This window comes from Cebidichthys violaceus, unplaced genomic scaffold (assembly GCF_023349555.1).
Source record: "Cebidichthys violaceus isolate CVI_PGR_0920_01 unplaced genomic scaffold, fCebVio1.0.p SCAF_1, whole genome shotgun sequence".
NCBI classification, from domain to species: domain Eukaryota; kingdom Metazoa; phylum Chordata; class Actinopteri; order Perciformes; family Stichaeidae; genus Cebidichthys; species Cebidichthys violaceus.
The window spans coordinates 23501301-23516352 of NW_027176262.1; the positions used below are offsets into that span (position 1 = coordinate 23501301).

General features: G+C 45.3%; 1 protein-coding gene across 3 annotated transcripts in view; it reads right to left on the minus strand.

The window, feature by feature from the left end:
• Nucleotides 1-606: 606 nt before the first annotated feature.
• igsf9ba (immunoglobulin superfamily, member 9Ba) overlaps nucleotides 607-15052 on the minus strand; it is a 48507-nt gene continuing 34061 nt past the window's right edge. The window contains exons 8-21 of one of the 3 annotated variants that reach the window (XM_068716003.1): nucleotides 14832-14974; nucleotides 14387-14527; nucleotides 14159-14278; nucleotides 13890-14040; nucleotides 12639-12762; nucleotides 11354-11529; nucleotides 9751-9977; nucleotides 9357-9441; nucleotides 9076-9237; nucleotides 8818-8863; nucleotides 7882-7968; nucleotides 5585-7204; nucleotides 1884-2017; nucleotides 607-1796 (exon numbers count right to left, since the gene is read on the minus strand). In XM_068716003.1, coding sequence (XP_068572104.1) covers nucleotides 1594-1796; nucleotides 1884-2017; nucleotides 5585-7204; nucleotides 7882-7968; nucleotides 8818-8863; nucleotides 9076-9237; nucleotides 9357-9441; nucleotides 9751-9977; nucleotides 11354-11529; nucleotides 12639-12762; nucleotides 13890-14040; nucleotides 14159-14278; nucleotides 14387-14527; nucleotides 14832-14974 — 3419 coding nt within the window. In that variant the 3' untranslated portion in view covers nucleotides 607-1593. Of the gene's footprint in view, nucleotides 1797-1883; nucleotides 2018-3892; nucleotides 3936-5584; nucleotides 7205-7881; nucleotides 7969-8817; nucleotides 8864-9075; nucleotides 9238-9356; nucleotides 9442-9750; nucleotides 9978-11353; nucleotides 11530-12638; nucleotides 12763-13889; nucleotides 14041-14158; nucleotides 14279-14386; nucleotides 14528-14831; nucleotides 14975-15052 lie in introns of those variants that run through there. The other 2 variants (XM_068716023.1, XM_068716014.1) reach the window with 2 other exon arrangements.

Here is a 15052-nt window from a genome sequence, read left to right on the forward strand (position 1 = left end):
ACAGCTGCACTATAAACAACGTAATGGGGTCATTCAATGTACTGTGACATCGGGACATTCATTTCCTGTACAGCAAAACATACATTCATTATCGGTTAGTGTCGAACAAAACAAAAAATGAACAAACACACAGAGAAGTAGCGAGCAAGTAATATGCAGTTGTTAGAGATAAACAGTCAGGGGGGGGGGGGGGGGGGGGGGGCATCGTTTGAACATATCCCATTGCTTGTTAACAGCGATCATTCTCCTCCAACATCTGCTGTTAAACATGAACATCCTCACTCTGCTGCTTTGTTCCATTGCGCATGACAACTCATGCACAGCGCGTCTGTACTTTTCCGCTGAAGTCATATTCATTTGGATTTATTTGCCTTTTTTTTTTTTTCTTCTTCTTCTAATCTAAACTTCTGTATTTCTTATTGGTGCGGGTATTACTTGGATATACACAGTTGTAGCAGGTTAAAAATATAAATGAAAAGAAAAAGAGAGTTATGCATCCTCCGTTGCATTTCCTCTCATGTGTCCTTGGCAGAGAAAGTAAAAACAGGTAATATTGGAGTCCTTCACCCCCCCCCCCCCCCCTCACCCTCCCTCCTCCCCCACAGCCAGAACAGACAAATATGAGAAGGCGAAGGAAAAGGCAGTTCATGTTAGTAAAAACAAGAGAAAAGGCAAAAAAAGGCACCTCTAGACGTGCCACGTTCCACAAATGATTCCTTAATAATGAATTACAGACAACAGTACACTTCACAATTCATCACCCTGTTCTTCTAAAAGCCTACAAGTCCAACCTCTGGTGAGCGTGGATGTCCCAGATCATTTCGGGAGCTCTCGTGAAAAGGATCTTAATCTGGACACGGCGCTATAACGAGAGGCGTAACCTCACTGAGCCATCGAGCGCTACGACTGAGACGGTTCTCATTGGATCATAGGTGCAAATCAAACACAAAATGCCAGCTACTACCGAGAGTAAAAAGCGTCTTAATCAGATACAGGTAGGCCATACTATCCGTTTGAATGAGTGTGATAAAAACCTTTTGTGTTTCATACGTTTCATATGTAAAAAGGAGAAGTCCGTACAGTATACCACAAGAATTACAGCAACTCTGCGTTTACTCTGAGGTATATTTTGTGGTAAGAACCCTGTGTTTGAATACTGACACTATTTGTATTGTAGGAAAGGTAGACTCATGTCCGTGTCCGAAGACGCACCAGGCTTCACAGTACACTATATCACTGGAAAAACCTAAAGATATGGACCCCTCAATGACCAGTGAGTGAAACATCTTCAACGTGTTGTGACATACTCAACCAACACATTTGTATTACTTCAGGAGGAAGCTTAATTCCCTTGTTTTTACTATTTATATACATTATATATTTTCAGAGCATTTTCAAGTGAAGTAGTGGTGGACAACTCAGAAAAAGCCATTGTTCTTGTCTTGAAATAAGATTTCTAACTCAGAAGGATGTTTCCCACCGACGAACTGTTGGAGATGATGGAGAAATGCATTAGCTAGAGACCGGGGTGGAGCAGGGAGGGCCGAGGCGGGGTCAGTCTAGTCGAATCCGATGGCTTGGTGTGCCCGAGGGTCAGCGAAGAGTCCCGTAATTTGGGCCCTCGGAGTCTGCACTGGCCAATATGCCTGTCTGGTCCTCCTCAGACTGCCTGCGGTGAAGGAAGGAGGTCAAATAGATATAGGGGTTCTTCTTGTTTTGCCTTTTCCTCTTTCTGCGGAGATCCTGTCCCTCTTGGGGTGTCTGAGATTGCTGCTGGGTCTGAGAGGGACACGCACCTGAATGGGAGGCAGAGAGAAGCACAGGAGTAACCACACCAGCCCGCACGTTTTCAGATCAATCCCTTCTCAAACCGTGGAACGAACCTGTTCTCCTGGCGGAGGTTGTGTTGTTATTGTTGTTGGCAGCAGCCACTCCCTTGGCTTTAGTAATACAGTGGTGTAGCAGTGCTGGTAGGCTCTCAGACCCGGCAGGATCACTAGACGCACCTAGAGGTTCCCTGAGAAGAAGAGAGACAGCACAGCATGCGTTGTTCTGCGTTAATCCCACCGTCGTGTTCGGTCCCGCCTCAGACGTGAAAAGACAGAATGGCACTTTGCATCGCTATTTCCAGTGTTGTACTGTATGATCTGATGAGCTCGTGTGCTTCTACTGAGAGCCCTTTCACTAAGATGATGAATTTCCACTTTCTATCTGCAGTGATGGATGATAAAAAGTTAGACTCAAAGGAAACAGGAAGTGAGAGACACAAAGAATAGTTGACATAAAGTGGATTTTGGTGAATTTATTTTGCTTTTTTTAGTTTCTTCTGAAACAATCATTACAGTAAAGACCCAGTCCACGATTTAGAGTGAGCTACACTAAGGGTAAAGTGTTAGAGATGCAAAAGTTCTCTAATTTTAGGTCCCATGACTGTAATTCAAAATCAGGGGCATTTTGTAGTCTCAGCAAAAGACACATCTCCGGTTGACACAATTATTTAAATCACCTTTCTCCCTCAGGTTTGGGTCTTTAAATAGTGACTGCTTCAGAAATACTCTTTGCTGTATAAAACTCATAAAATGAAAATAATTTGTGGAACTTCCCGTAACAATAAAGTCAAAACCACTATATTTAGCATACAGTAGAGCCTTTCACTTCAATACGTGTGTTACGATGTTTTAAAACTGAAAATAAACGTCTCTTTTTAAACCCCCGAATCCCTATTTTCATTTCATGAGTGATACATGCTAAGTTGAATGAAAAAGAACCAATGCATAATTAAAGTTAAAGTAGCTTCATTGTCACAGTACGCAGTTTTACCTCACACCGAATACTCGCTTTTGTCGTCCATCTCTCATAGAAAGATGCAGTAAAAAAAGCTGAATTGACCTCGCAAACTCTTAACATTCAAGTTCACGAGGCTCACTGTTCGGCTCAACATCTCTGCCTTTTAAATAGCCGAGTGTGAACAGCCTCAAAACGTGGCTCAATGTTGCATTGAGTCAAGTTGCGTACTGTTTCAAAAGGCATAGGAACACAAAGCTTTAGAGACGCTCGTCCGTCACTTGTCGCTGTGGAGAGAGAGATTGAGAGCCGTTAGCAGAGAGAGGGGGGGAGGCAAATGTGAGAAACAGTCCTGGACACATAGAGAATATTTCCATTGTCACATGATGAGCTGTGTGCAGATGCCACAGTGTGTTTGAAGATAGTACATTTTCATAAGACATGAACACTGTACGGCACACTTTCATAAACATGAACACTGCGTACAGAGGCTTCACCATGCTGACGGGAGGAGATGGCAGGAAGAGGAAATGGCCGTTAAAGAACAAGTCACATGACAGGAAGAGGAAATGGCCCATTAAAAAACAGTCACATGACAGAAAAAACGAAAGCACTAAGGACAACAAATGTGACGAAGAATTTAGTTTGAGAATCGTTGTTATTTGTTTGGTCGTAGAGAGAAGTTTAGAGAATGCATGCATGGCATTTTGCACATGAAACAAAGCTTTAAAGGGGAATACTCCAGTCTATCATTCATGTGCATCCTCTATTGATTCAAGGCTTCTTGTTTTGTTTTTGGTTTTTTTTGTGCAGGGAAACATGTCTGTATTCAAAAGACAATCCAAAGACAAAAATGCTTCTCCACGGTCCAAAAGTGCTCCTCGTGCTTGCTCACAAGCCCAATTACTGCGGCCTACGCCACAGCAGGCTTACTGCGCCTGGCAAGAGTATTGACAAATGTGTCCTGCAGTCATTATTACCATTAGTTATACTTCACTTGAATCCAGCACAGAGGCACAACCCAAAGCAATTCCCCTTTAAAGGAGAGAGTGATTAGAGCCCTCCCCCTGCTGACCCCTCCCCTCTCAGACATGGGTCCGACCCTTACCTATTGCGGCGGAGGGGACCGGGTCACAACGCTGCCCAGATAGCTGAGATCAATCAAAAACAAATCACGTAAGACCCTTACCCTCTATGAAGCAGCAGCCCTATAAGCTACCTTCCCTTTAAGGCCAGTGATGGTGCAGGAGCGAGTCTCTGCTGCGTCATGGCCGTAGCTACTGTATGACTGTAGCTGCTAGGGGTGTGAGGTGGGTGTGAGGGGGCGCAGCAATGTGTGCACTAAAGACATAGCTGTGGGGGCGTAACAGTATATGAGTCTCAGCTTAGTTTTCATGTAGGTGTAAAAAGCATGAAACCTCCTGCATAATGTCTGACTGTCAATCTGTGTACAGGGGGGGGGTGGGGACTGATCTATCAGATTATCGCGGGAAGTAATCCCTTCTTTCTTCACGAGTTTTTATCCTGATGCAGTTGGTACCAGTTTCTAATAAGACACACTTTATAAAGGCTTTCTTAGTGGTTAATGAATCACTTACATGTTAAGTTATAAGCCATCATTTAGACTCTTTTCTCTTCCTCCAGCCTGACACTTGATTTGATCCTCTGGGAAAAGTGCTGCAGAGCATTTCTACTAAAATGTATTTATTAACAACTTACAGTGTAGAGAAGTAACTGAGGTATACTGGATATTAATAACTTATGCGGGTCTTTGGAGTATTTCTACACAAGTGAAAGATCTAAATACGTCCACCGTCACTGACAATTTATTATCCGTTACAACTGCAGACTTGAATAGCTGTAAGAACCCTCGATTCATGATTTATTAACAGTTTTTAAATTCTGTGCAGATGACTTACCAACGTTTTCTGTTTGCTTATTGGAAGGTGAGCACTTCATTTTTTTTAACATTTCTAACCGCATATTAATTACTTTTAAAACCTTCGTTAATGACGGCTATAGAGATTTTTCACAAACTGGCAACCCAAAATTTGCTCTTATTAATTGGTCATAACTTTTCTATAAAGAATGAGTAAACAATCAATTAGCCAATCAATAAAGCCCATTTGTCGCAGCATAGACATGCTCAATAAAGAGTGGATTGTCAGAAAGTGGTACCTTTGTTTTGTATAGAACATAGTGTAATAGCAATTATGTAAAATGTTCATCAAATACACAGTTAATAGTTCCAGTTGAGCATGAAAACGACTTTTGCTAGTGATGCACACTAAGTTATGTCACACAGTTTTTGTTTTTTTACTTTCAATAATTGATCCGAATAATTGATTGATCAAATTTAATTTATAAGCAAAAAAAATAATACTTCAAAATGGGGGACAGAAAGAAATGTCACAGTTTTAAAAACAGTAAACTTGAGGGTTTCTTGAGCCGGAAGCGTAATGCTCCTGACGTCATAATTTTAACTTAAATTTGTATTGTGATGAATATTTTATTGGATAACTGATGAGCTGATAAAGACAATTCTACATTATCTTAAGTCGAAATTGTGTTTTTGCATGCTATCAAGTTGAGTTTATGAACTGATACAATGTGTGCTAAATGCAATTACATGCCTTCTGCATATTAAAGTACAATATGCATCATAATTATTCCAAAATGGAAACATCAATGTAAAACTGTGTGTAAAAATTGAGGAAATTTGGAATCGAGAGCAGGCGAGGAGAAGAGTCTCCCCTTCAAATAAATATGTGACTATTCTCTACTGGAATGGATCACCTACCCTGAGGCTGATATCTGGAGCTGAGAGGGCTCTGAGGGTAGCATCTCCTCCTCTGTCCTTCTCTGGGATGGCCTCTGCCCGAAAACATCCCTGCCCTCCAGAGGGGGAGAGGGAGACTGGGAGGGGTAACTGGCTGCAGTGGAGGCATAGGACATGTGGGCGTGGTAACTGGGGCTGGGTTGCCTGCCGCCCTGGCTCTGAGTGGGAGAGGCGGACAGGGAGGACCTCCGGGAGAAACTGACAGTGGCCGAGGGCTGCAGGGTGATTTCGTGCATCTCCAGAGACCGAGAGGTGCGGAGGATGCTGGGGCGCGGAGGGGGCCGCACTAGAATATCTGGGGAACCCGGCTGGGTGCTAAGGGGGCTTTGGGAGAGTGGAGAGAGGCGGGAGGGCTGGAGTACTAGCGGGGGTAGGCTGGGGTCTGCCCGGCGCCCCGCCCTCGGGCTGAGCCAGGACTGAGGGCTACTACTGGGGGCTGTGCTTGGGCTCCCTGCACGGGCTGCCGGGTCAGGGTAAGGCAACACTGGTACACCCACACCGTGGGCCGTGTGTCTGAGCTGGCCGAGACTCTGGGCCTGTTGCATAGCTAATCGCCTAACCGGAGGCCCCAGGGGCCTGTCTCTGCCTGGGGGAGCCACAGGGACCTCCAGCTGCAGGAGTCCGGGGCTTATTTGATCCTTTAAGGAATGGAGGTGCAGGCGACTCGGGGGGAGAGAGTGAGGAGGGTATGGGGGTGGATCAGGTAGGTCCTGGGAAGGATGTAAGGGATGGTGAGGTGGGTATATGAACCGCGGACCCTCTAGACCCAGGAAGGGTAACTCATGAGGCTGCCAGCTTTCAGGAGAGCGAGGAGGGCTGTGTGTGTGAGACAGAGAATGGCCAGAGGCAGTGTACTGATGGTGCTCCATCTCTCCACTCTCCTCAGGGATGGAGGGGTAACCAAAGGGCCCCTCGGCGGTGCCTGGCGGGGAGGACAGAGCAGAGCTACGCGGGCTGATGTCAGGCATGTAGAATGGTGGTGGAATCCCTGATTCAATGCGGCTGCCTAGATACCCATAGAATGGGCCCTGGGGAAAGCCCCTGTAGCGGGAGGCCGGGGCCTGCCCTGAGGCGTGAAGTGCACTGCCCTCTGCAAAGCTCATACCTTCCATGGCCCTGTGTAGGCGGGGGCTGTAGTTGGGGGGCTGCGTTGACTCCAGGCTGGAGGACGTTGGGGAGAGCTGGGGCCGCAGCGTGGGCATGATGGGCGGCAGAGGCCCGGGGTCAAAATCATTCTCCTCATCGGACTGCCGGAACTCGGGGTACATGTCAGACTCCTCTGCGAAGGGGAAGCCGTGGATGCGACGGGGCGGCGGACTCTCCATGATGAAGCGGCCATCGGGGCCGCGGCTTATCAGCTCAATGGGCGTGGTGACCTCTGCCTCATACTTGGACACACTGTATTTCTTGCTGGCTATGGCACGCTTGGTTTTCTTGTAGAAGGAGAGCTCTTTGTCTCGTTCTCTCTGAGGGCTGGGCAGCTTCCTGACGTAGAGGCCTGGGCCGTGGGAACCATCTGAAGAAAGAGAGCGGGGCCGAGATGGCGGAGAGCTCTCTGGACTTATCTTCCCCGATGACAACCTGATGAAAGAAATGCAGACACAAGGCGCTCGCTTAGTTTGACACATACCAGATGAAACCCAAAGGGAACGTGCGTAAAGTACAAAAATTGTGGTTTCGTTCTTAACCTAAACAGATGACACAACACGAAGCCAAAGCACTCTATCAAGGCAGCCGTAATGAACTGCGTTATGATAATGACCAGTTAATGGCGGCGGCAGCATTCTGATAGGACAGCAGCTAATGAACCAAGCCAGAATGACAGGATGAGAGGAGAACCAACGACGCCACCATGACAACCGTACCACAGATCTATTGAATCTACTACTCGAGCAGAAGTGAGACCAATTTCCATATGCTGCACCAAATGGTGATGTGAGGGAAGCAGATGACATCTAACCAGGCCTCATTTGCCCACACCAGGAGCAGCATAGTCGACACTTACTGGGTCAGTGAATGCATCGGGTAGACATACATTATTAAGAGTGCATATACACAGTACTTAACTGTACATGCAGCTGAGCTAATGCATTGTAATCCCTGTATATGGTGCATGGAAGTCTGTGCATGCAAATAGGCCAGTGGTAGGCCTCACTACAACAAATTGTCATTTGATCATTTCTATGCAATGCATTAACCATGCAGCCAAGCCAGTGCAGTGCAGCACACTCTGTATTTTAGTGCAGGCAGGCACTCACAGGGGGCTGGCGGGCGGGGGCAAGAAACTGCTCCTGGCAGGCTCGTCCCAGCAGGGCTCTACCCCTGGCAAGGGGGTGAGAGGAGGCCTGCGTTGAGAGACAAACGACATGGGCCTGGTTCATACTTGACTATGCCACTCGCAGGAAGGACTAGGTGTGAACTCCCTGACCTGCCTGGACCAGTTCATAAAGAATAGACAAAGGTATCTGATACTGACGGTTCACCTAAAGTCTCAGGCAGAGGTAAACATTTATTCTGGAATGGGATTTACACAGATTATAGTCACAAATGAGCGTCTTTTGAGATTGAAATGCAATCATACACGTACACAAGAGTTACAGACAGACGGACAAATACACACATGTAGCGGATACTGTACATTAAATGTGCAGCTAAACAAAAGAATAGCATTATTACACACTTGGAATCATGCAGAAAGCAGACAGCGTTTGAGGTTAAAGAACACAGATGGATCAAAAATTAATACACATACTGCAGCTTGGGCACTCTGGGTAATGTGCTTAAAATGCTGACTCGGCTGCTATGAACTTTTCTTTAAATCGGCCCACGATCCGCTAGAGGCTGCTACTGTACATGTTCTTCCACACCCTTCAAGTAGCCCGGAAATATAACCAATGCTGCTTTCAAAATCATCCACCTGCGCTTTGAACGTCTTCGCTAATATAAACCATCTCTTATCACATTACGTCTCGTCCAAATGCACAGGAGGAGGCATGCTGCGTGTAATCATCTGCTCCACTAACGAGGCTTTAAAAAATATATGCTGTATTTCCAGTTGCTTTACTTGTCGAAAAACGAATGCCTTCTCGCAGCATGCATGGGAAGAGAGATCACGTAAAAAGGTGCATTAGAAGATGCACAGTAGTAGCCACCTCCGGCAGACTGCAGGCCGCTCTGGCAATGACTTTACTTACGGTGACTCAATGCTTTTCCTGAAGTGTGTCACCGACAAGGGAGGATCTGAGAGGACAGAGACATGGAAATTCAGCATTTGCTCTGTTGAATAGCAGAAGTCAGACACATGGACGGATTACGAGAGAACAGGACCCTGAGACGAGTAACAGCCCCCCCCCCCCCCCCAACCAATCAAGACTTTCTAAAAAGTCATCAGTAATCCATCCATGATCAGACATGTAATACTACAGTTATTACACGTTGCGTATAATACCGACCTGGTTTACGCTTGAGTTTGCGACGGTGTTGCTTATTGACAAAGCAAGCTGCTAGAGTGCTGAACAGGACCGCCGCTGCCAGAAAACAGATAGTCGCCACAACCCCCGCCACCACCGGCCGCGCCAGCCCCTCGTCAGGCAACTCTGCAGGGGGGAAGGGATCTGATGGGGCAAACAAGCGGGGCGAAAGGGAGCAGTTATGAACACAAAACGTGCATATCTGTCCCTCCACGAGGGCCAAGCATGTCCGTGTGTGCTTTGTTTAATGCTTCATAACTGACCCGTGCTAGACACTCCCACTACGTTGCTGCTCTCACTGATCAGGTCATCCATGACAGCCATTACTCGGAATTCATACCAGGACTCCTGCGGGAGAGACACAACACACACACACACACACACACACACACACACACACACACACACACACACACACACACACACTCTTTTGTTTGACTTTTGTTTATAGCTTAGTAGATCATTTAGAGTTTTTAAAATGCAGCATAATGATATATATATGATCATTTTTGTTGTTACTTGCATCATAATAACAAAATTATAGTTTGCAGTTGTCTTGTTTGCATATCGTTATTTTAGTCATTTTGTAATTTCCAAAGAATGGTGATTAAAATGGGGAGATAGAAGTCGACCGACCGACGTGTGTATGTAACTGACCTGAACCAGGTCTCTGGCTATGAGCTCGGTCTCAGTGGATGGGATCAGGTCGTCCAGAACCTCCCACCTCTCCCCGAGGCGGAACTCCATGATATACCGGTCGATGGGTGAGGAGTGGTTGCCCGGGGGGAGCCACGTGAGGAGGACACCGTGCTGCGTGCGATTGGCTGTGAGGCACCGTGGTGGAGTAAGAAGCACCAGTGGTTCTGGGGTACCCAGAGGAGAGCCTGTGGAGCACACATGTTGCATAAGAGAATATATATATACTGAGAGTATACAGCCGTGCTAGCGGCTCTGCGTGGCCGCTTTGAGCTAAACGCTAACACCAGCATGCTGAGCACGTGATGCTAACGCGCTCATCATGGCGACACCAACACACTGATGCTAAGCAGGTGTACTCTTTCCCATGAACACTATTTTAGTTCAGCGTCTTAGCATGCTGACATTGCTAATTAGCGCTAAACACAAAGTCAAACTGAGGATGACGAGAATGTCTAGTTTAGACATTAAACAAATGCAACTTTGACCTGAAGATGACACATATTTGGTTGCCCTTTTCTGTATGATATAAATGCTTGAAATACGCCGTATGCCTTGAGAAAGTAGAGTGGTTTAGCTCCTAATTATACATTAATAATGCGTGATTTGGACCTAAAACATGGGTCTTAAAAAAAGTATTGCTATTTACCAGTTTAACCAAAATCTATCCTCCTTCTTGCACATGCTTAAAGAGCTATGAAAATACCAGACTATGTATGTAATGTAGAATTCCTGTACAGTAAACCAAAAAGCGTCTTGTCTGCTGCCATTCGTCTGCAGTATTAGCTTCTGTCCGAGTGTGTGAACTGGGTCAGAACTGTTCCAGCCTCATTTAGCCTTTGTTGAATGAAGGTGAGCTTTCCAGCACAGCGAGTAGCAGAATCCGGGTTTTACGCCGTGAAGAACAAAAGCCGGTATTGTGATGAAGTTACCGTCATGGAGCCTTTGTTTATTAATCGCAGCATCATTAAAATGATTTCACGGTTATGATGTCAAATATTTGGGGGGTTTCTTCTTCTGAAATCCTGACAGGAGAGATCACCGGGGCTTTAGGAGGGACACGCTTCTTGATTTATGTAGATTTTAATCACCAACTGTGTATTATGGAGGTGGATGGATTTAAAGCAGACGTATCGCTTTCTTTGAAGTGGATTAATAATGAATAATTCTGTCATATAGATTCAAGGGCTCAGGTTTGGTCTGGCATTTATGGACTAGATTAAATCAGTCTACTTCCTCTGCATGTTGTTGGTTCGGTTGGTGTAAAACATTACGTAATCTGTATGTTTTGTTGAATCATGATGAAAATGGTTTGCATTAGAATAGCATAACAATAAATAAATATAGAGAAAACATAATGGATTGTAAACTTCTGATGTAATGCTCATGCACTCATCCTTCTTAAATGTACCAAAGTAAAAGGTGAATTAAATGACTTTGTACACTATGTGATTATATTGTAAAAAAAATATATATAAATAGTGTCTCAGTGCAACTCAGTAGATGTATTTTGAAGTCAAAAAGCAGCAAATCTGGATGGAGAAGCCTTTGAACAAGAACCCACCTGCAGTGTTGACTGTCACCACTTCGCTGAATGGACCCGTGCCCAGTTTGTTCTGTGCCAGCACACTGAACTGGTACTCTGTCCCAGGCTCCAGCCCTGGCACCACCAACCAAATCTGAGCACCAGAAACCGGCATCGAATGCCAGTCGTGAGGACCGAAGTCTGTTCTCTTTGACCTGAGGACAGAAAGGAGACAGAGAGACCGAGAGACGATCGATGATGTGCACCAGAAATAACGGTGAATAATGTAATAACTGTCATTGGTCAAAAGACTAAATGAAATGATGTTACTTGTCTAAAAGCACTTAATGTAATCAAGTCCTTATTCATACTCATGTTTAAAATGCTTCTTTTTTTATTATCAATTTCCATTTAATGTATTGTTTTTTATTTTTATATGCATTGTTTTACTGCTTACATTTGTTCTATCTTATAATCAACTTTGAAGCACTTTTGGAAAATTAAACAAAAAACAGGGTTAAGAAATAAAGTTGTCTCAAACTGTCTGCATACCAATCTTCATCCTTCAGGACTGACTGACTGTTTTCACTGACTGTGTGTGTGTGTGTGTGTGTGTGTGTGTGTGTGTGTGTGTGTGAGCACAGACAGACCAACGACGATAACGTCTATGTCTAGATACAAAACGTCCACATGTGCACAAAAATGTCTCATATTCTACCTGTACTTATTGGTGGTTTGCCAGAAGTAACGTTAAACAAAAATAACTGAATTCGGAGCGTATAATGAAGTAAGAGTTTTCACTTTAAACATGATCCACCGGGAAAATGAGGCCACTTTAGCAAGAAAGTCATAAAATCATTTGAAAAATAGTTCTTTGGTGCTTTTTTACCTCATTAGAGTTATGACACCCTGTCAGCTCTTATCACTGTTATTGTTAACGTTCACAATGCTCCACTCTGCTGTTATGTGTTTGGCTCTACGAGGTAATTACTGGGCATTGGAGTAAAAAGTACATTTATACAAAGTATAAAGTAGCGAAAAATAGAAAAGTAAAGTACTTCACCGCTGAAAAACGCGATAACTATCAGGTGCACGTACCTCATGTACCTGATAGCGAGTGAGTGAGATGCTACCTTCCCAATACGCACCATGAATAATGAATAATACCCTGAGAAACACGCTGTCAAAACATTCTACCTTTGGATTGACTTTCTGACACATTTCATCATCGCTCGTCGAAACCCGGCTCTTAACCTCAAGGCGGTGTTTCCACATCTGCAGACTGCCGCCATTGATTTGAAGTTAAATAAATAAGAGCACTCACACCGGACCGTACCACACAGAGAACGTCTGTTCGAAGCCGCCGTCGTATCCTGGCTCCCAGGACACATTAGCAGAGGTTGTTGAGGGCAACACATGGATATTGCCAGGAGCGTGTGGGCTGGTGCCTGGGAGACCGAGACAGAGAGGGAATTCACTTAAAGGCACTAATTTACTTATTAGATATACAACTGCTTACAAGTATCATTTTATATCACTTGCAGTACTGGAACTATAGATGTCCTTTTCACATATAATACGTGTATATATTACACTTTATTCACCTAACTGGCTATTTAAAGTCAAGGCTACTGACTGAGTTCAACATGATGCACCTCAAGTCGGTTGAGGAGCATGATGTCGCCGTGCTGCACATGCACTCTCGTACTAATGTGACGCTGGCTAAGGTGGCGACCAGCGTAAGGTCAGGTTCAAGAGCGGCAGTGCTGTGTGCAGCTCTCGCTCATCCCACCCACGTAGCCCGGAGCCGCTTCCTTCTCCCCGGGATGGAAGAGAGATCTTTCTAGGCTGCAGGGGTCGAATATTTCATACTCCACGTGAATATGTTTCCGGTGTGAGTATGAGTGAGTATTCCTTTTAAAAAGGCCTGGACTAGCATCTGAGAAAATAAGGAACAAATCTAATAAATATGTCCACAGGGAAGAGCAGTTGTGTGTGTATAATGAGTGCAAAGAATGCAGCACTAACCGTCCCGAGAACACGCAGAATCTTCTGTGCCTCACGTTGCTATGAATATGCATATTCTACATGATTCATTCCCACCATGATTAGTTATTACAAGTTGAACCCTGCAACTTGCATTATAGGTAATAGAGGAGTCAGTTTTAGGGCGTTTAAACTTCATAACCCCGCCTGCCTTTGTCGACACTTCAGTCAATTTATCCAAGAGTGAAAAGATGTCCTTGGTCCATTGACTCAACAGACAAAGGCTGTAGTGAGGCTGTTCCAGCAGAGGGGTGGATACCACACTGTAGTTACAGATTCAGGCGTTTTTTTTGAATTAACGGTGTAAAGCTATTACAGATAAGATCTAATGAAATTTTAATGATGCCCAGGGGGAAATTGGACAGAGGCAAGGTGTCTGAGGGATGAGGGTCTTATCGTGCAAATCGCTCAATATACACACAGCAAAAGTGGGATCACAATGAACTCAAAACAACTTTGAGAAGGTCAGTTGGTTGAGGAAATTGAGCAAGCTCTGGTGAGCCGAGGGCACTGTGCAGATCTGTTGTACCGATGACTAGGATACGCGTGCTGGCAGTGATGCTCGTGACCACATTGGTGGCTACACACTCCCATTCTCCGTGGTCCTCCTTGCTGAGAGACAGAAACTGTAAGCTGCCACTGGGTAGGATGTTGTGCTTACTCTTGCTTGGCTTCCCCACCTTCAATGGACACGGAAATTACAGCGACATGGTTAAAGGAGTGGAAACAAACGTAACAAACAAGTGCAGAAGATGATTTGCTAGGATGTTTTGTAACGGTGCGTTATTTCTGCCGCACCTTTCTCCAGGTGATGGTTGGTATATCAGGGTCTCCAGAAGCAGCACAGGGGATAACAAGCTCTCTCCCGGCCTCCTGACGGTACTCCCCCCCAGGTCTCACATTAAAGTAAGGGGGATCCTGGAGGAAACACACAAACACCAGACCCATCGTGAGGACTTCTCGGCACGTCGGCGTGCGCTCAAACCTGCGGCAAGACAGAAGCAAACACGATGAGCAGTGACGTACCTTTAGCACCAAAGTGGCAGGGGGGGACATGCCCATGGTACCCAGGGCGTTGTAAGGCACACAGGTGTAGGTGCCCAGGGAGTCTTCTGTGGCCTCCGCCACCCGGATGCTTCCGTCCGGCAACAGGCTCCAACCAGGATACTACAAGACAAAGGGGGGGGGGCATCTGAAATGCTTGATGTCAAGTTCTATTTGTACTGTAAGTAGACGCTTATGTAATGAAGGCCTGCGGTGTGTAGGAGAACTATAATAAAACATGAATCTTGAATCTTTCTGATGGAACGAAAACACAAGGATTTGTATTTCCAGGTGATTATACACTGAAGAAAATGACTTACTAATATTATATTCCATTTCTGCAAATAGATTCCTCTAATTTCTCACACACAGACGGCAACTTAAATGTAAAAAGCGTGACCGTTAATGTACGGGCCCGAGTACCAACCTTCTCCACTCTGAGGGGATAGCCGTCTTTCTCCCACTTCACTGACGTCACGGGTGGGTTGGCGTCCACCGGGCAGCGGATGATGCCAGGCAGTTTGCGTGGGACGTAGATGACCGGGGGCATGTTGATCACTCGGGCAGGGTCTACACGAAAAAGGGAAGGATCAGCGTTAGACAATTTCACATGATGCAATCCAACAAAAAAAAAATAAATGGACATTT